Source organism: Erythrolamprus reginae, chromosome 1, assembly GCF_031021105.1.
Source record: "Erythrolamprus reginae isolate rEryReg1 chromosome 1, rEryReg1.hap1, whole genome shotgun sequence".
Taxonomy (NCBI): Eukaryota; Metazoa; Chordata; class Lepidosauria; order Squamata; family Dipsadidae; genus Erythrolamprus; species Erythrolamprus reginae.
In genome coordinates, this window is record NC_091950.1 from 270,398,631 (window position 1) to 270,420,559 (window position 21,929).

Below are 21,929 nucleotides of genomic sequence, written 5' to 3' on the forward strand. Positions count from 1 at the left end.
ACCCTTTAACATATTTAAATGTTTCGATCATGTCCCCACTTTTCCTTCTGTCCTCCAGACTATACAGATTGAGTTCATTCAGTCTTTCCTGATACGTTTTATACTTAAGACCTTCCACCATTCTTGTAACCCGTCTTTGGACCCGTTCAATTTTGTCAATATCTTTTTGTAGGTGAGGTCTCCAGAACTGAACACAGTATTCCAAATGTGGTCTCACCAGCGCTCTATATAAGGGGATCACAATCTCCCTCTTCCTGCTTGTTATACCTCTAGCTATGCAGCCAAGCATCCTACTTGCCTTTCCTACCGCCCGACCACACTGCTCACTCATTTTGAGACTGTCAGAAATCACTACCCCTAAATCCTTCTCTTCTGAAGTTTTTGCTAACACAGAACTGCCAATGCAATACTCAGATTTAGGATTCCTTTTCCCCTTTCAATTTGTCCTCCTTTCCTTCTGAGTGTAATACCCAGGAGTATGATATATTGATGGGTGGCATCAATATACTTAGATTTAGATTTGAACTTCAAATGTTTATTATGAAGGTAATGGAGACACCTGCATTTTTATTTGTATACCCTTCATTGATTGGTGACCATAAAAATCAGATGATTCTGTGAATGCAAGAATGACAGTTATGGTTATCCGTCAGAAATAATAGATAATGTCCTTTGGTGCAGAAGATCAATATTTTACTTGCACTGCAACATTTAATAAATGTTCTTAGGTTTGCTTGGAGATATTTTTGTGATCAAGCCACTGGCTGCAGCATTCTACAGAGATTTCCATACAAATTAAAATGTACATATAGGAACAGAAATTTCCACTGGACTGTCCACAAGCTTGTCTCCTCTCTAGGAATACTATCCTTTTGGATAGTCCATAAAAATTCACAGACATCTTACTGTATCTGGTCAATTCTAGGATCTTAGATGTATTGTATAGTCTTCAATAAGCTTATATTAATGGGTGCCAGTTCAATTGCAGGTTTAATTTTTTGCTGGTGGGTTTCTAACATTTCCTATTTATTTCTTTAGAAATCTTGAAGAGGAAATTTTGATTTTCTGTTTGAGCTTAGATTTGGCATCTATGCATCTTTTTTTTTCCATTTCCACAGTGCAAAAATAAATAATGAAGTAATTGACGCAAATATTTAATCCCAGAACTGTGGGGTTTGATTTTCTCAAATGGTACTTCTAAACAGATTCTCCTGGTGCTATTGTTCCCTTGATAGAGGGAGAGAAACAGAGAAGTATTTTAAAATATATATATATTTTAAGGCTATTTTGTTTTCTAGCTGAGCAGTTGCGAACCACCACACTATTTATATATTCTATTCCTGCACAGCTGTGCAAATGCATGTACAATAGTAGAATTTTTTAAAAAGAAACTACAAACAATTTAAAATAGTGCGCGTTCCCACTTATCTCCAGATTACAGCGCTGTACTATGGCTTGTGACATCCCCTTGTGCTGTAAATACAAATGATTAAATATACATGGTATTTCAATTTCTGCCTACTACAGTTATGCAACTACAACTTTGCATAAATGTATATACAATTTAGCTATGTTATACATATGGAAATACTGTATTATATTTGTTAATATGTGCATTTCAAGCAGCAACTGCAGTGGAAGCAGGTCTGACACAGCAATGCATGAGAAATCTAAAGAGCTTTCCAACAGGAAGTTAGTAAAACAGGAATAAAGAGAACAAGAAACCCATCAAGGCTTGTGTAAATAAATTGCACAATAAAGCACATGTAAATTAAATATCTCCATGCAAACTTCCCCCAGTTTTCAGCATTGAATTGGATTACTTAAGAAAAGACATGTGATTTGTTTTCAGCAGGAAGCTTTTCATTTTGATGGGATGGCATAAAATATTTCCTCTTATTCATACCCATATCCAGCATCAGATTGTTTTAACAAACAAAAGGGTCTAGTGACTGTGGTCCAATTGCCTTACTAGATTCAAATCCTTGGAGGTTATCCTTTAGCTGTTATTATCATTGTTAAATCCTTAAATTTTGTGGATGCTCCATCCCCTAAAATGATAAATGATTTTTTGTGATATCCTCCTCACCTAAAAAAACAACGAATGAGCTTCTTCTTGATAGTATTGAGATGATTTAGCACTGTGTGAGTTCCTCACCCTGTACCTTATCCCCTTACCATTATCCTGGCTATGGGTCATCTCTATTCTTAAGTGACTGTCTTTGTAGCCATTGGTGTGTCTCCTCCCTCAAACTTTGGAAGGCAGGAGACACAATAGAGTTTTTTACTGTGTGTTTAAAAAGCACACTGTATATAAATAGGACTGCCCGTACTGTAGCCTCCATCCTGCATCTGTCATGCCTTGCTAACCAGCTCCTTATCTTCAAGGTCAGTCTGCCCCTATTTTCAAACCTGTGATTGTTAGTTTCTGTCCAAAAGTATACCTTGTGTATTCCACCGTCAAAACTGCTTACATTACCCTTGACCTCAGGGAAGGGAACATGATTACAAGCTCCCATTCAGCTCTAATGACACTCAGAAACCAGTCATTTGACCAGTTCTCCCTGAAAAATACCATGAATTTTCACACCTATTGGTTTCATCAAGGAAGGCTGCTTTTGCCCAAGTATTATGTTCTGTCCCCTAATTTTTGAGCCCGCTAGTCCAGCAGGAGCCTGCTGGATTGGAGCAACTGTGGATAACATTTTACCCTTAGACTATCCACGGTTGACCTCTCCAGATTCCTAAGAGGTCAGTAAGGGGCGTACATAAGCGCACTAGAGTGCCTTCCGTCCCTGTCCTATAGTCTCTCCTATATCTCGTATTTCTTCTCTCCTATATCCTCTATAACCTTCATTGTGTATTATTGTGTATTGGAATAAAATAAAATAAAATAAAATAAAATAAAATAAAATAAAAATAATAAAATAAAAATAAAATAAAATAAAATAAAATAAAAAATAAAATAAAATAAAATAAAATAAAATAAAATAAAATAAAATAAAATACGCAGCCATGGACCCAAACTTATGAAGGTCACTCTTCTGAACTGTGCAGTGTAGTTCTTTGTGCACTGGGTTCTTCTGGGTTTCTGCTCCAAATAAGCCTGTGCCCTGGCAAACAATAACCCAAAATCCTAGGACGGTCTTTGCAACAGGTGTGACTCCAGGCAGTGAGTCAGGCTAAACAGGAGGGAAGAGCAGCTGTCTTTGCCAGCTGAAACTGCCCTTGGCTTTAAGAAGCTTCTGCTTGTGGAGCACAGGGGCATGAAGATGATTCCTGGTCACTTAGTTCTGTGGAGTTTCCTCGCTCTGATTTGTTGGCATCACCCTTATCCAAACTTGCCCACAGAATCCAGTAGCAGATTCTAGGATAAGAGGAAGATGATAAAAAGAATTCAGGCTTAGCTAGACTAAGTTCTCCCAGGCTCCGGTTTTATGTGAGCAAGCCCCTAATTATTTCTACCTTCCCCCAACTGCTTGGGGGGGGGGGTGTCACTGCCCATAAGAACTCAGATCTTAATCTCTTTTGGATTTTGTGTTTTGATCCCTCTCTTCCTTTCAAGATGGTAATGTGGCCCATACTGTTTTGCAAACCCCGAAACAGACAAAGAGGTTTTATCTGGAGTTCTCACTTGATGCTATCACTGCTGCTCCTGAAAACACATTCTTCTTTAGTACATGGGTCAGTGATAGAATGTGCAACAAATAATATTTTGTGAATATTGCTTTTGAATATTGAATTGTTGAAGACTTGTCGGTAGCCGAAGTTGAGCAATCTTTTGGTGTTTAAGATCATTTTTAACATCTTTTGCAGTGTGATCCTTGAAATTTCTCCTCTTAAGTAGCCATAGATTACTTGCTTAAGGATGTCTTCCTTACTTTTCTGTCAGAAATGTACTTCTGTTGTCTACTTATTAAAGCATGGCTTTCTTTTTATGGTAGTTAGGTATCACCTTCCCAGAGGTTCTTCCCAGATATTGGGAAGCCAGCAAAATCAATGTTGAAAGATGATAGGAATTCCGCTCTAACAGCATCTGGATGTCCATGTATTGCCCTATTGGTCAACCAGAAGAGAAGGCACATTTCAAGTTTAAAAGCCTGGTTGAATAACCTTATTTTTGACTGGTATCTAAAAGAACCCAAAGAGAACACTAGGTGAGGCTCCTTGAGGAAAGTAGAATAGAATAGAATGGAATAACAGAGTTGGGAGGGACCTTGGAGGTCTTCTAGGCAGGAATCCCAGTGACCAGTTAGCTCCCATAGAGTTGGCCTTCTCCGGGTCCCATCGACTAAACAATGTCAGCTGGTGGGACCCAGGGGAAGAGCCTTATCTGTGGCGGCCCCGACCCTCTGACCAGCTTCCCCCAGAGATCAGAATTGCCCCCACCCTCCTTGTCTTTTGTAAACTTCTTAAAACCCACCTCTGCCGCCAGGCATGGGGGAACTGAGACATCTCCCCCAGGTCTATACAGTTTATGCATGGTATGTTTGTGTGTATGTTTTCTTTTTAATAAGGGTTTTTTAGTGACTTTTAACTATTAGATTTGTTATATATTGTGTTATTATTGTTGTGAGCCGTCCCGAGTCCACGGAGAGGGGCGGCATACAAATCTTAATAATAATAATAATAATAATAATAATAATAATAATAACAACAACAACAACAACAACAACAACAACAACAACAACAACCCCCTTGCATAGGCAGGAAACCCTTCACTTCAGACAGGTAGTTATTGTCAATGGAGGGCAAAGGGACTAGCCTGGAGGGATAGGAGGAAGACAATGATTAGATAGAAACATAGAAACAGAGAAGTCTGACAGCAGAAAAAGACCTCATGGTCCATCTAGTCTGCCCTTATACTATTTCCTGTATTTTATCTTACAATGGATATATGTTTATCCCAGGCATGTTTAAATTCAGTTACTGTGGATTTACCAACCACGTCTGCTGGAAGTTTGTTCCAAGGATCTACTACTCTTTCAGTAAAATAATATTTTCTCATGTTGCTTTTGATCTTTCCCCCAATTAACTTCAGATTGTGTCCCCTTTTTCTTGTGTTCACTTTCCTATTAAAAACACTTCCCTCCTGGACCTTATTTAACCCTTTAACATATTTAAATGTTTCGATCATGTCCCCCCCTTTCCTTCTGTCCTCCAGACTATACAGATTGAGTTCTTAAGTCTTTCCTGATACGTTTTATGCTTAAGACCTTCCACCATTCTTGTAGCTCATCTTTGGACCCGTTCAATTTTGTCAATATCTTTTTGTAGGTGAGGTCTCCAGAACTGAACACAGTACTCCAAATGTGGTCTCACCAGCGCTCTATATAAGGGGATCACAATCTCCCTCTTCCTGCTTGTTATACCTCTAGCTATGGAGCCAAGCATCCTACTTGCTTTTCCTACCGCCCGACCACACTGCTCACCCATTTTGAGACTGTCAGAAATGACTACCGCTAAATCCTTCTCTTCTGAAGTTTTTGCTAACACAGAACTGCCAATGCAATACTCAGATTGAGGATTCCTTTTCCCCAAGTGCATTATTTTACATTTGGAAACATTAAACTGCAGTTTCCATTGCTTTGACCATTTATCTAGTAAAGCTAAATCATTTACCATATTACAGACCCCTCCAGGAATATCAACCCTATTGCACACTTTAGAGTCATCGGCAAACAGGCAAACTTTCCCTACCAAACCTTCCCCTATGTAACTCACAAACATATTAAAAAGAATAGGACCCAGAACAGACCCTTGTGGCACACCGCTTGTAATCTGTCTCTGCTCAGAATACTCGCCATTAACAATAACTCTAGCTAAATAACTAAAAGAGAACTGAGTCCAGGGCAGGAATGTAGCTTGATTAAACATCTCAGACTGAACCCTTTCTAGTTCTCATGAAATTAAAAGGGAGAGAAGAGGGAATTATATTCAGACTATAGCGCTTTTCATTAAAAGTAATACTGACCTATATGGCAATGGTTTTCTAGCCAGATCTGCCTTGAAGGGCTACAGTTGTTTTGCTGCATCTACCTCATAGTCTTTCACCAAGATGAACACAACGGGTATGGTATAATGTCTGAAATAATCACTTTTGTCTTTAACCCTTCAGCTAAAATACCAGTTGGGCAAGCTTTTCATAATTTTTTTTTTCATATGGCTTTTGGACAATTTGGTTACAATTTCTACAATTTCCAATCAGGATGACCAGTGGCCTAAAAAACCTTTTAAATCCATAGAAACTTTGATGGATTTTTAATTGCAAAAATCTATTGAAAGGTTATCTTTGAAAGATATTCGGACTTCACTAGCTAAAAAGGTTTTTTTAAAAACTCACTTTTTCAAGGTATCTGAATATTCTGGAGAATTGGTTAAAGTTGTTTTCTCCTTAAATAATTGATATTTGCTGCAATTGGGATCGCTAGTTTTGCTTTGTCTATAACTTTTTAAAAGGCTAATTTTTTGTGCCCACAGGAAAGTTAAAAAATCTATCTATCTTGAAAGTTGACCAGAATAGGCTTACTCAATTAACAGAAGCTGTAGGAAACTGTGAATGTCTTACAGAACTAATTCTTACAGAAAATCAGTTGTTGGTAAGTATGCTGTTAGCTCTTCAAATGTTGGCATTATATGAGGATGGTATACTTAATTTATTTTGACTGCAGGATCTTTATTTTAAGACTTTATGACAATTACAGTGAAGTACAAAATAACTGAATTGCTATTCATCAGGATGCATTTTAAGCACAGGATAGAAAACATGAAGTTATAGTTGATCAAAACGTCAGTTGAACAGTGAATGAGAGAGAGACAAGCATGAAATCCATTTCAAAGCAGGTTTCACTTGAGTTTGGTTGTAATAACAAATTATCCAGCAAATATTAGTGTTGTAGAGCAGTGTTTCCCAACCTTGGCAACTTGGAGATATCTGGACTTCAACTCCCAGAATTCCCCAGCCAGCGAATGCTGGCTGGGGAACTCTGGGAGTTGAAGTCCAGATATCTCCAAGTTGCCAAGGTTGGGAAACACTGTTGTAGAGGAGAAATCAAATTTATGAAAAAACGTGATAAGACCTAATAGAGGATGATCTTATACAGAAAGTAGCAGGATGCTGGCATGCTGAATTATGTTTTGGCTTTCTCCAATCACCTCTCTCAAACTTAAATATTCTATTGTTTCTTAATGTAATTTGTGAAATTTAAAAAATATTTAGTCGTTTAAGTCATAAAGATTGGCTGATAGTTTTGCAACAGCTTTCCCTGAAGGAAATCCCATTAAGTGGATAGGAAAAAATAACCGCAGAAAGGAAAAAAACTGTGCCAGCTGATTTTGGAGGGAAATGAAAAATACTGTAATTAAAATTGATAATATGTCTTAAAAATTGACTGGTTTCAAAAGCATTGGGATTGAAGAAAAATTAATCGAAAATGTAAAAAACAACAACAAAAGCTTTGATAGAAGTAATGTGCTGGCTGTGGTCAAACACTATGAGCTGGAATGGGAATCAAACATTCCAATCTCAGTGAATTTCATATTCCTGGTTTTTTTACATGCACTCTGCCAGCACTGAAATTTAGTCAACCTGAATGATTTTGTAGGATCTCCCAATTTAAAGAGGTTTAAGAGACAGATATGTGTGTGCACATGTCATTAAGTCATCTGTCTTGTCCAAAATATAGTAAAATTATTTTCTATATTTTAAAATTATTTCAAAAAAGTATATCAGTTCTAATAGGAACAATAAAGCTATAATATTTGATTTGAAGTAATAGTGGGAGACGCAGAGGTTGAGTTTCAGACCTATCCGTTCATCATTCTGTTTAAAGATGAATTCTGAAAAAGTTTTAGCATATTAATTAGCTCACTGCTTGCTTTCCACAACTTACTTTGAAATGCTAATAATATTAATTGCGGACATTGTTTTGTTTCAGACTTTGCCAAAGAGCATTGGAAAACTAAAGAAGCTGAATATATTGAATGTTGACCGAAACAAACTTGTATCTTTACCTAAAGAGGTAATTACTTTACTTACACTGAGAGAAATGAAGTATGTAGTTTTTATTCAGAAAGAATAGAATGGGAACTATGTATAATTGAAGATTATAGATGTAATAAAGTTTGCATGTGGAAAAGGTGACTACATTGGAACTAGACCTTTCCATTTACTGGCGAATGTACTGTGACTGATATTTGTTTGGAGACAAATAATCAAAATAATTAAGGCTTTACCTTCTAGCCTTGGGCTTCTCAGATAAAGGAGGAGGACAGCTGTTATTTGTGTCAACATCTTTTCACCCTGTAGGTGGAAATCTGAAATATTATCTCAAGTTTTAAGAATAATTGAAGGCCAAGTCATTCTCCCACAGCAATGTTCTGCAGTTAAATTTAGGATGCCCTGTCAAAACACTGTTGAATGTCTCTAGCTATTGGGAGTATTTAGTTATTAAAACTAAAATTACTATGTAGAAGTATATTTCAAGACTGCAGGTTCTTAGATAATTATAGCAAATCATGTTTATAATATTACCTCTTAGATGTCTGAAACTGCTTGATTTTTAATCCAGTAAGGATACATTGCTGAAAATGAGTCAGCACAAGAGGGGTTTTTTTTTAAGTTTTAAGTTGATATCATGAAAGTAGCTTCTGTCCTAAGTTCGAACTCATCAGGTATAACCAGTGCTAAGATTAACTGAACATTACACAGGAATATACCTGCTAATGGTTTAAACACATTGAGTTGTCTGTATTTTTCCAGAACACAACCTGATCCAGTTTCTTATTTTATGGAAAGACATCTACAAATGTTTTAGTGTTTTGGCCATAGGAAACAATGGGATCACCATCTCAAAATATATTGCTTCTTTCATATCACCCTATGATCAGAAGAATAGATGGTGCAGTTGTTCATGAAAACTACTAGTGTGTAGTGCCTGTGGAAAAAAGAGAGAAAAATAGCTTTTTTGAAGATTCTAATTATGGAATTATTAGGATCATTCTCCACCTATACTGCCATCCCCCAATTTAAACACTCAAAAGTGTAGCCTTCTGCTTTCCACCAGAGATTTGCTAATTGAAAGGAACACAAAGAGAGATTACTAATCTGGCTTGAAAGAAACAAAAGAGACCTCACTTTCTCACACATGTCTTTCAAGTTAATTATCTACAGGACAAGATGCATCCTGGTAAATAAAATGAATTGAAGCCAGCTTATTCACATATATATATCTTGGCAGTCTTGTTTCTTGAACTCCTACTTCCAAAATCATTTATACAAATTTAGTTTAACATACAGATGAAATTTTAAAAAATAGAATCTTGTGCAAAAGATTCTGGCTGCCGGTCGGTTTCCGGTCACAATTCAAAGTTTTGGTAATGACCTTTAAAGCCCTACATGGCATTGGACCAGAATATATCCGGAACCGCCTTCTATCGCACGAATCCCAGCGGCCGATAAGGTCCCACAGAGTTGGCTTTCTCTGGGTCCCATCGACCAAACAATGTCGTTTGGCGGGCCCCAGGGGAAGAGCCTTCTCTGTGGCGGCAACGGCCCTCTGGAATCAATTCCCCCCAGAGATTAGAACAGCCCCCACCCTCCTTGTCTTTTGCAAATTACTCAAGACCCACCTTTATCGCCAGGCATGGGGGAACTGAGACATCCTCCCCCAGGCTTTTATATTTTATGTTTGGTATGTATGTGTTGTATGGTTTTAAATTGTTGGGGTTTTAGATATGTTTTATTTTAATATTAGATTTGTCTCACTGTTATATTGTTTTTGTATTACTGTTGTGAGCAGCCCCGAGTCTTCAGAGAGGGGTGGCATACAAATCTAATAAATAATAATAATAATAAAAAAGTTCATTTGTTTCATTAATGCAACTTAAAAGGTGAAAAGTAGTATATGAAGGAGACTAATTACACGCAAGTCAAGATAGTCCATAATTTTTCATAATTGTGATGATTATGGGGTACAGCTCATGAAAATCCCAAATCTACAATCTCAGAAAATTAGAATATTACATGCAATCAATAAAACAAGGATTGTACACAGAACAATATCAGACCTCTGAAAAGTATAAGCATGCATATGTACTCAGTACTTGGTTTGAGCCCCCTTTGCAACAATTACTGCCTCAGTGCGGCATGAACTTCAGCCTGTGATACTGCTGAGGTGTTATGGAAGACTAGGATGCTTCAATAGTGGCCTTCAGCTTTTTTGCATTGTTTGGTCTCATGTCCCTCATCTTTCTCTTGGTAATGCCCCATAGATTCTCTATGGGATTCAGGTCAAACGAGTTTCCTGGCCAATCAAGTACAGTAATTCCACAGTCATTGAACCAGATTTTGGAGCTTTTGGCAGTGTGGGCAGGTGCCAAGTCAAAGCTTATCTGTGGAAAGAAGTATGAAGTGCTCCAAAATCTCCAGGTAGAAGGCTGTTTTGACCCTGGACTTAATGAAGCACAGTGGACCAACACCAGCAGATGACATGGCTCCCCAATCAACACAGACTGTGGAAACCTTTGCTTCTCATTTGGAAACTGTTCTGTCGGGCTCTCTGGTAGACTCCTCCCAAAAATTCACAGGTATAAATGTCAGGCACACACACATTTGAAAATTCAAAACAATGTTCTTTATAAGGAAAATTCACTTAAACCAAGCCCTCTTTTGGTATAGCCAAGAGCACTCGTCTCCAAACAAACTGGTAATTTGTACAAGTCCCTTATCAGTTCTGTGATACTTAGCTTGCAGCTGTGAGGCAATTCACAGTCCTTCTTCTTTCACAAAGTGACACACACTTTGCTCTGGCTTAGTTTCAAAGCGGGGAAAAATCAGCACACAAAAAGTCAAAGTCAGTAAAGCAGTCACGAAACACAAGGATCAGATAATCCTCCACAATGGCCAAACCCACAGGCTGCTATTTATAGCAGCCTCACTAATTACCACAGCCCCACCCAACCACAGGTGGCCTCATTTTCTTTGATAATAATCTCTCAGTTGTTGTTGCCTATGCATCGCTCTCCTCATGTGTGGCTGTATCATTAACTCTTGTTCTGAATCCAAGGAGGAGCTAGATAATTGATCTCCTTCTGAGGGAGGAGTGTCTGCCCCACTCTCCCCCTCCCTGTCACTCATGTCTTCTTGGTCAGAGGAGCCTTCATCAGCAGATTCCACCGGGGGGGGGGGGCAAAACAGGCCTGCAGCATGTGGATGTCTCCCCCAATCCACAGTCCTTGGGGCAGGAGCAGGGCCAGAGCTAACCACAACAGAAACCAAGGACCCAGGGTATGGAGCAAGGAATGGATAGACACCCACTGCAAGATGCTTGAAGTCCAGTGTGAAGTGTCCACAGTCTATGTTGATTGGGGAGCCTAGTCTTCCATAACCCCTCAGCAGTGCCACAGGCTGATAGCTTCCATGCCATGCTGCATTGAGGCAGTGATTGCTGCAAAAGGGCCCCAAACCAAGTATTGAGTCCTATGCGTGCTTATACTTTTCAGAGGTCCAATATTGTTCTATGTACAATTCTTGTTTTATTGATTGCATGTAATATTCAAATTTTCTGATATTTTTGAGATTGCATGTAATATTCAAATTTTCTGATATTTTTGAGATTGCATGTAATATTCAAATTTTCTGATATTTTTGAGATTGCATGTAATATTCAAATTTTCTGATATTTTTGAGATTGCATGTAATATTCAAATTTTCTGATATTTTTGAGATTGCATGTAATATTCTAATTTTCTGATATTTTTGAGATTGCATGTAATATTCAAATTTTCTGATATTTTTGAGATTGCATGTAATATTCAAATTTTCTGATATTTTTGAGATTGCATGTAATATTCAAATTTTCTGAGAAATCTTAGTGGGGTTTTCAAGAGCTGTACCCCATAATCATCATAATTATGACAAATCACTGTTAGCACTATCTTGCCTTGCATGAGTCTCCCTCATATATTACGTTTCATCTTTTAAGTTGCATTACTGAAATAAATGAACTTTTGCACAATATTCTAATTTTTCAAGTTTCACCTGTATGTGACTTTTAAGAGAAACAGTCTCCCTGCTGCTCTCTACAGCCATTAGATTGACAGGTGAACAGTCTTTGAGAAGCAAAACGATAGAAATAAAAATTGATTGGATGGAGCATCTGAATCTAACAAGACTATCCTGACACATATATCTGTATGATTGTGAATGGTGACTTTTCCACAGTTGGTAATGTTCCTGTTTTTGCTTAAAAAGCTACCAATCACGAAGTTGTGTGATGAAACTGCATAGGGCATAAGCACAGCACAGCAAAGTGTGTTGAGGACTAATTTGGGGGTAACGTAATTTATGCTGATACAATTTCCTCCTGGTTTTGAGAAGAATGGCAAAGCAGCTCGGTTGACACGTGTGAAGTCCAACTTCAGCAGAGGAACAGAGATTTATCTTGCTAGGTAGTGAAACAATGGCATGATGGGTGGGGGGAAAGGTCAGATCCAAAAAGTCTAATTCATTGTAGCAGGTTTCCCTTAAATGCCTTCTGCTTAACTCCAAAACATTTCCCCTGAAATGTTCAAACTAACAACAAAGACTTGGTGTCCTATCCTTATTGTAGTAGCCCGAGGGTGTGGGGAGGGGAGTGAAAAAAGAACACTCAGTTGCAAGAAACAAGAAACCTTCCAATCAAATCACCTAAAACAGCACAGGACACTTAAAAACAATTCCACTCAGGGTGTTCTTTCATACTCACACCAAACCAGCCTAGCTTGTTCCGTAACTGGACCAAAACTCACTAAATATGCATTTTTATTTTGACGATGAATCACTCAAAGCAGTGTTCAAACTTAAAAGTCTTCACTCCATCCTTGGAGGAGAGCTGAGGATTTTCAGAGCAAAGGATGAATTCATAAAAATTACAGTACTTTTCAAATGAATCCAGTTGGTCTCTTAAAATAGATGCCATTCTTCAGTCCAAGAAGAGTTTCCCCCACATACATTTGGCCAGCTTGGTTCTCTTGGTTACAGCCTCAAGCGAATGAAGGATAAAAACATCAAATAGAAAGACTTCTGGTGGTGAATGTTGCTTCTAATGTGGTTGCTTGATTTCTGTCACTTGCTTGAAGCAAAATTTGAGCATGTGCTATAAATAAGAAAAGCAACACATGGTGTGAAAGTCAAAGCGATCAGAAAAGATTTAATGTATTGCTTTCAGAGAAGAAAGACTTATTCAGAGAAAAGAGAAGGCGTGGTGGGTAATCAGCAACAGGCAGGGATATAAACTATGCAGACTAATGGCAGCAAGGATGTTGGAAATCAGTTTTGTCCTACTTAAAAGTCTTAAAGCAGTATATAATTATTATCTGGGTGGATGTGATATTGCTGTATATAGAAACAGAGAAACATAGAAGTCTGACGGCAGAAAAAGACCTCATGGTCCATCTAGTCTGCCCTTATACTATTTCCTGTATATTATCTTTCAATGGATCTATGTTTATCCCAGGCATGAACCCTGCTGTTCTGTTCGGGTCGTATGTGACCCGAAGCCAAGTTTGAGTCCCTGTAAAAAATTTTCCCTGCATATCTGAAACTTGAAATTTCATGACTTTTCATCATTTCAGGGGTTCTCTCTATGAGAATTTTTTTGGGGGGGTGGGGGGCTTAGTTTTTGCTGAGCAAAAAAAGTTACAAATCTTATGTTCGGGTCACATACGACCCGGACCGAAAACACTTCATTTGAAGTGCTTATGTTTGGTCAATTTGAAAACTTTTTTCACTTGGAAAGTAGTCTGAACATTTCTGCACACAATGATATGAAAATTGAAATGAAAAAATTAATCCTTATTGGTTTATTTTGCACATAAATGTGCCCCCCCCCCGTTTTTGTGATTTTTTTTCAATTTATGGATAGTTTTGCTTGCAAAATCCATTCTATTTTACTGGAGTTGGTGTGGGATTGGTAGCTTGAACATTTCTGAATATAAGAAAAATATAAAGGAACTGAAAAAAATGATTCTTACTGGTTTTTTAACATCAGAAATAAGGCCTCCCCCCCCCCCCTCGGCTGCTTGCAATCATTTTCACTTTTTATTTTTTTATGCTCCAAATCCGAAATATTCTTTAAAATCTTAGGCATTCATTTACTCAATTTAACAATGCTGGTCATCAAAAAATATTTTTGGGGTGGTGGCTAATTGTTTTCTGGGCAAAAAAAAATCATAACTTCAAATCTGTTTCTGTTCGTATATGACAGGACCAAAAATATTTTTTTTAGGTACTTGAATTTAATCTTTTTGAAAACTTTTTCAACTGGAAAACTAGTTTGAACATTTATGAACATAGTGATATGAAAATTGAACTGGAAAAATTGAGACTTATATTTTTATTTTGATCAAAAAGCCCCTCCCTCCCCCCATCCTTTCTGAATTTCGTGTCAATTTATATTTTTTAAGGCTACAAATCCCTAAGGAATTTTCCCCCAAAAGGTTTGATATACTAAATTGAACATTTCTGAACATGAGAAAAATATAAATGAACTGAAAAAAATGGTTCTTATTGGTTTATTTTTGCCACAAAAGGGCCACCCCCCCCCCCCCCGGCCTTGCTGTGTGCCATTATTGTCACTGTTTATACATATTTGTCTATAAATATTTGGAATATCCTTTTGAAAATCAACCACATTGTAGCCAGATAACTAATTTTATGAAAGAAATCCATTTTACTAAAAAAAAGTATGTAAGTTTGAAATTAACAGCATAATTTTTATATAAATTGAAATAAATTTATATGCAAAATAAACCAATATGCATCAATTTTTCCAGTTCAATTTTCATATCATTATGTTCAGAAATGTTCAAGCTACAAATCCCACACCAACTTTAGCAAAATAGAATGCATTCTGCTAGCAAAACTATCCATAAAGTAAAGACTATTTCACAAAAACGGGGGGAGGCACATTTATGTGCAAAATAAACCAATAAGGGTTAATTTTTTCAGTTCAATTTTCATATCATTGTGTGCAGTAATGTTCAAGCTACCAATCCCACACCAACTTTAGTAAAATAGAATGCATTTTGCAAGCAAAACTATCCATAAATTGAAAAAAAATCACAAAAACGGGGGGGGGGGCGGCACATTTATGTGCAAAATAAACCAATAAGGATTAATTTTTTCATTTCAATTTTCATATCATTGTGTGCAGAAATGTTCAGACTACTTTCCAAGTGAAAAAAGTTTTCAAATTGACCAAACATAAGCACTTCAAATGAAGAGTTTTCGGTCCGGGTCGTATGTGACCCGAACATAAGATTTGTAACTTTTTTCGAACAGAACAGCAGGGTTAAATTCAGTTACTGTGGATTTACCAACCACGTCTGCTGGAAGTTTGTTCCAAGGATCTACTATTCAGTAAAATAATATTTTCTCACGTTGCTTTTGATCTTTCCCCCAACTAACTTCAGATTGTGTCCCCTTGTTCTTGTGTTCACTTTCCTATTAAAAACACTTCCCTCCATATATTCCCTAAAACTCTTTCATAGTCTCTACCTGCCTTTCAAGGTGAAACATTTAGTCAGAAGTTCTTCCATCTAAAAGGTTTGAGGCTTGAGACATTGTAAGATTTGCTATGTATTACTCTTGTGTGAGGGTTTTGTATGCCCTTCCATCTCTTAATTGTCTGAGATACAGCAAAGCTGTGAGGCAATGAACATATATAGTACTGATCAGGGAAATCTCTGAGTTGGTAAGAATATTAAACAGTTTTACGTATTGAAGACCCATTCTTTTATCTTGGCTTTTATAAATACATTTTTACTCTATATACTGTAGTAATTATGAGCATTTCTCTCATAATTTAGACAATAATCTCTCTCTGATCTGCCTGGATAATTTATTCTGGCAAAATGAAGTGTTAATAATGGGAAATAAATCTGAGAATCTGACCTGTAGGATATAATCCTATAAGTACACCAGCAATGATTCTATTACAAGAGAATAATTTACTGAAAGCAGAACAATACTTTCTCTTAATTAGAACAAAACAAATTGTCCCCTTAGCTGAACACAGATGAAACATGATTATAGAAATCTGTCTAGCTTAAGTTGTTTTAGTCTTTTGTTGACACACTGAATGCCTTTAGTTGTTAAAATCAGGAAGGGAGAAGTAACAGAACAACAGACATGGAAACCCCCTTGAAGGTCTTGGTCCAACCCTCTGCTCAGGCAGGAAACCCCATATTATTTCAGACAAATGTTGTCCAATCTCTTCTTAAAAACCTTCAGTGATAGAGCACCCACAACTTTTGGGGGCAAGCTGTTCCACTAGTTAATTGTTCTAACTGTCAGGAAATTTCTGTTTAGTTCTAGTTGGATCTCTCTTTGATAACCTTTCTTCTGTTATTGTTTTGCCCTTATGTGATTTGGAAAATAGGTTGACTCTTCCTGTGACACCCCTCAGTTATTGGGAGACTCCTATCATGTCATCTTTAGTCCTTCTCTTCATTAGATTAAACCAGGGGTAGGCAAAGTTGGTTCTTCTATGATTCGTGGACTTAAAATCCCAGAGTTTGTGACCCAATCATGCTAGCTGAGGAATTCTGGGAGTTGAAGAAGTCCACATGTCATAGAAGAGCCAACTTTGTCTACCCATGGACTAGACATACCCAGTTCCCCACAACATATGGTTTAGCCTCCAGCCCCCTAAAAATCTTTGCTGATCTTCTCTGCACTCTTTCCAGAGTCTCGGCATTTTAATTTTTTTTTGTATTGTAGTAAGTAGAACTTGGACACAGTATTCCAAGTGTGATCTTACCAAGGATTGATAAAGTGACACTAAAACTTCACAGGATCTTGATACTGCCCCTCTGTTGATGAGGTCTAGGACTATATTGGTCTTTTTGGCAGTTGCAGCACAATGCTGGCTCATACCTAAGTGACAGAAAGAGAAGACTACAACATTAGTAAATATTTACATGTGCTGAAATGGTAGAAGATCCACTCATCAATAAAGCATATGGCATGATTTGATGAGATGTGCCTTATTCCACAATACATCATGGGTAAAACATGCATACCAAAACTTACAGAATAACTAGATAGATGAGACTGGTTGATATCTTATAATGCAAAGCATAACTGTATGCAGAGTTTTGTTTAAAAAGGAAGAGAAAATAGCGAGTAATGCCAGCCTTATGTACATATGTTATATACCACTTTGTATTTGATAGGTGGGTTTTATTTACAGATAGTCCTTGACGTACAACCATTCATTTAGTGACTGTTCAAGTAGCACTGAAAAAAGTGACCTATGACCATCTTTCTCACTTATGAAAAAGCATAAGTGTTTGGGAAGATGGAAGTGATATTTCCTGTTCTTCCAAGATCAGTTGTATCAAAAGTGTTAGAATATAACAGAACTAGAGGTATGTGAATGAATAATCTTTGACATAAAAAATGAGCAACATGTAGATAACCAAGCCAGACTGAATGGATCCCCCCCCACTTTTTTCCTTTCTTGTATATTTATGAAACTCAGAAAAAAATAGGCTCCCACTGATACTTTTCTGGAGTAGCCAAAGATAAAACATGCATACCAAAACTTACAGAATAACTAGATAGATGAGACTGGTTGATATCTTATAATGCAAAGGATAATTGTATGCAGAGTTTTGTTGAAAAAAGAGGAGAAAATAATGAATAATGCCAGCCTTACGTACACATGTTATATACCACTTTGTATTTGATAGGTGGGTTTTATTTACAGATAGTCCTTGACGTACAACCATTCATTTAGTGACTGTTCAAATAGCACTGAAAAAAGTGACCTATGACCATCTTTCTCACTTATGAAAAAGCATCCCCTAGTGCAGCATCCTCATGGTCACATGATCTAAATCCAAATGCTTGGCAACTGGTATGTCTTTATGATAGTTGCAGAGTCCCAGGGATCATGTGATTATCTTTTGTGATCTTCTGAGTTGACAACTATGGCAAGGAAGGTTGTAAAATGAGGGAAATTCACTTAACTGTCTTGCTTAGGAACAGAAATTTCATGGTCAACTGTCATCATAAGCTGAGAACTACCTGAATACATATCCCATAGGTGATTTTTTTTTTAAACCTAATTTGCTGGGCTCCAGAACAGGCACCAAAAAAGCTTTGCAGCAGCTGGTAACAATATAAGCCTGATGCAATTTCTGAGCCTATCGGCTTTGTCTGGGATGTCACAAATACCCATCCCATGTGCCATTATAACTTTGGTCACTACAAATGCTTCACTAATTGTGTTAAAAGTCAAATTTTATTCACTAGACACATCCCTTTTAAAATGCTGTTCTAAATATAATGTATGTCATAACTGGCTGTCTCAGAGTTTGAAATTCAATTTATATGTCTGATGTTATTCAGGCTTTTTTTATTGTTAATCATAGTCATCAGCACTATTTTCAAAAATAAGACAATATAACAAACGTGAATTTTTGCAACAGTAAAAGCATTGAGATAGCGATCTGGTAAAACTCCATACCAAGGAGATCCCAATAAATGGTATGTTTAGGTTGCTCTAACTCAGGGGAGGGGAATTATGGCCCTTTTATGACTTGTGAACATCAACTCCCAGAATTCATGAGCCAAATATGTCCCACAGAGTTGGCCTTCTCCGGGTCCCATCGACTAAACAATGTCATCTGGCGGGATCAGGGGAAGAGCCTTCTCTGTGGTGGTCCCGACTCTCTGGAACCAACTCCCCCCCAGATATCAGAGTTGCCCCCACCCTCCTTGCCTTTCACAAGCTCCTTAAAACCCACCTCTGTCGCCAGGCATGGGGGAATTGAAATTTTCCCTCCCCCCCTAGGCTTATAGAATTTATACATGGTATGTTTGTATGTATGATTGGTTCTTTAAATTGGGGTTTTTAGATTACAGTGATCCCCCGGTTATTGCATCCCCGACCATTGCGAACAGGGTAATTTGCGATTTTTCAACCCGGAAGTCAAAATACCATCTATGCATGCGTGCCCTTTTTTTCTATGGGCATGCATGCGTAGATGGCAACCGGGAGATCAGCTGCTGGGCGGCTTCCCTGGGTCTTCCCCCTCTTGCTGGCATCAGCGAGGAGTTTCCCCACCGCCCACGCAAACTCCTCGCTGCCGCTCGCCCGCCCTTCGCCTGCCCACGCCGTTCGCTCCCCCTCTTGCTGGCGGGAGGGCGAGAAGCCCTCCCCAGCACCCGCTCGCCCGCCCTTTGCCGCTCGCCCGCCCTTCGCCCTGGCCGCTTCTTCCCAGCGGAGAAATTCCAGCCCCCACCTGGTCCCGCCCGATCCTCCTCCCTGAGGCAGCTCGCCCTCCCATGGCCGCTTCCTCCACCCTCCATCGCAAGCCCTCGCCACCGCAGCCAATGCGCGCTGCGATCTTCAAGCCCGGCTCCTTTCGGCCCAGCATCCCGGGCCAAGCAGCTGCCTTCCGTGACTGAGCCTGGCTGGCCCGGAAGATCGTAGCGCGCGTTGGCTGCAGTGGCGAGCGAAGCCAAGCCGGCAGCAATGTCGCCGCCGCTGCAGCCAACGCGCGCTACGATCTTCCGGGCCAGCCAGGCTCAGTGACGGAAGGCAGCCGCTTGGCCCGGGATGCTGGGCCGAGAGGAGCCGGGCTTGATCCGCTGAGCCTGGCTGGCCCGGAAGATCGTAGCGCGCGTTGGCTGCAGCGGCGGCGACATTGCTGCCGGCTTGGCTTCGCTCGCTCGCCGCTGAGGAGCCGAAGATTGGGGGGCGGCGCGGCTCTTTTAAAACATCGCCGCCGACATGGGGGGCTTGCTAGCACCCCCCCAAACCCGGGTTGGGGGTTCGGGGGGGTGCTAGCGAGCCTCCCGTGTTGGCGGCGATGTTTTAAAAGAGCCGCGCCGCCCCCAATCTTCGGCTCCTCAGCGGCGAGCGAGCGAAGCCAAGCCGGCAGCAATGTCGCCGCCGCTGCAGCCAACGCGCGCTACGATCTTCCGGGCCAGCCAGGCTCAGCGGATCAAGCCCGGCTCCTCTCGGCCCAGCATCCCGGGCCAAGCGGCTGCCTTCCGTCACTGAGCCTGGCTGGCCTGGAAGATGTTTTAAAAGAGCCGCGCCGCCCCCCAATCTTCGGCTCCTCGCTAGCGCTGCGGAAGTTTAAAACACCATCTGCACATGCGCAGATGGTGTTTTTACTTCCGCAGCGCTACTTCGCGAAAACCCGCTCGTTGCGGGGGGTCCTGGAACGGAACCCTCGCAATGAGCGGGGGATCACTGTATTTTTAATATTAGATTTGTTTATGTTGCCTTTTTATTGTTGTTAGCCGCCCCGAGTTTTTGGAGAGGGGCGGCATTCAAATCAAATCAAATCAAATCAAATCAAATCAAATCAAATCAAATCAAATCAAATCAAATCAAATCAAAAAATAAATTCTGGAAGTTGAAGTCCACAAGTCATAAATGGGCCATAGTTCCCCACCTCTGTTCTAACTAGAAATGATAAGCACTGGCTTTGGGGTAGAATTCAGGCAGACAATTACATTCCATAAAGGAATATCAATTTATTTCTGCCTGCCTGAAATCTCAGTGGAAAGTGATTTCATTTCATTCAAATGTGCAGTTCCTTATTTTATCACTCTGCTGAGCAGTTGATAAAAGTGGGAATTGCTTTTCATAAGATACTTTCCGATGGGCTATACAGTGATAATGAAAGTCAAAATGCTTGGTCTTTGATTCCTGCTTTATGTCTTCAAGTTTGTTTTCTGTTTCCCTTAATGGCCCTATCTATAAATACTGTATATTCTTGCTCCCTCTCCTGATGTGTTAGATTTGTTTTTATCCTGCCTTTATTATTTTTATAAATAACTGAAGGCAGCAAACATATGTAATACCCTGCCTTCCCTACAACCACAACCTGAATGAACCGGGCCGAGAGAGAGTGACTCATGGCTAAAGTGGGATTAGAACTCACAGTCTCCTGGTTTCTAATCTGGTGTCTTCACAACTAGACCAAGACGGTTCTTTTATAAAGGGTATAACTCTGCTAATAAACCTATATTGTTATGACATACAGTGGTACATCTACTTACGAACTTAATTCATTCCATGACCAGGTTCTTAAGTAGAAAAGTTTGTAAGACGAAGCCATTTTTCCCATAGCAATCAATGTAAAAGCAAATAATGCGTGCGATTGGGGAAACCACAGGGAGGTTGGAGGCCTTGTTTCCTCCCAGGAGATTCCTAGAGAGGCCCCCTGGAAGCTTCTCCCTGCCTCTTCCGGCCCTGTTTCCTCCCAGGAGATTCCTAGAGAGGCCCCTCCCTGCCTTTTCTGGTTACAGTTTCGGAGAGTCGGGTTTGTAAGTGGAAAATGGTTGTTGAGAAGAGGAAAAAAAATCTTGAACACGTGGTTCTTATCTAGAAAGGTTCATTTGTAGGTAGAGGTACCACTGTACTTACAATTTCCTAGTTTGTCCAGCCACTATTTGCTCAGTTCTGATTTTAGTCCTACTTGAAAATGCAAACGATGAAGAATTTTTGTTTTCTGGATTTAGAGAACTTTCTAATTTTATCTCTCTCAGTTAGGTTCCCCTAAAAATTCAAACACAAAACATTTCTCTTCACTTAATTTGTAATTGTCACAGAGCTCAAATTACTCTTGCAATTAGATAAATTATTCTCAGAACCATTTTGAATTCAAGGTTACAAAATGAATTTAAAAAAATTGTTTTGCCTATCTTCAAAATCCTAACTCACAGCACCAAGTAAGTTTCTTGCATATCAGGATTTTGTTGCACTTGGGATTTATTTGTCCTGCCAAGTGTTCTGTAAATATATTAAAAATTAAAATTTGTTTTGTAAAGAGAGAGTGAAATATGTAACAGTTCAACGTTGAAGCTTTACTTATGGGACTTCAGTAATAACTAGGCATAACTGCATAATAATGTATCATTT

At 39.1% G+C, this 21,929-nt stretch overlaps 1 protein-coding gene across 2 annotated transcripts in view; it reads left to right on the plus strand.

Moving 5' to 3' along the window:
- The window catches only part of LRRC1 (leucine rich repeat containing 1), a 112,192-nt gene that overhangs the window by 71,010 nt on the left and 19,253 nt on the right, over positions 1 to 21,929 (plus strand). For both annotated transcript variants that reach the window (XR_011557385.1, XM_070733006.1), the window contains exons 9-10: positions 6,481 to 6,599; positions 7,938 to 8,021. Coding sequence is in view for 1 of the 2 variants with exons in the window: in XM_070733006.1 (XP_070589107.1) it covers positions 6,481 to 6,599; positions 7,938 to 8,021 (203 nt within the window). In the remaining variant the exon portion in view is untranslated. The remainder of the gene's footprint in view (positions 1 to 6,480; positions 6,600 to 7,937; positions 8,022 to 21,929) is intronic.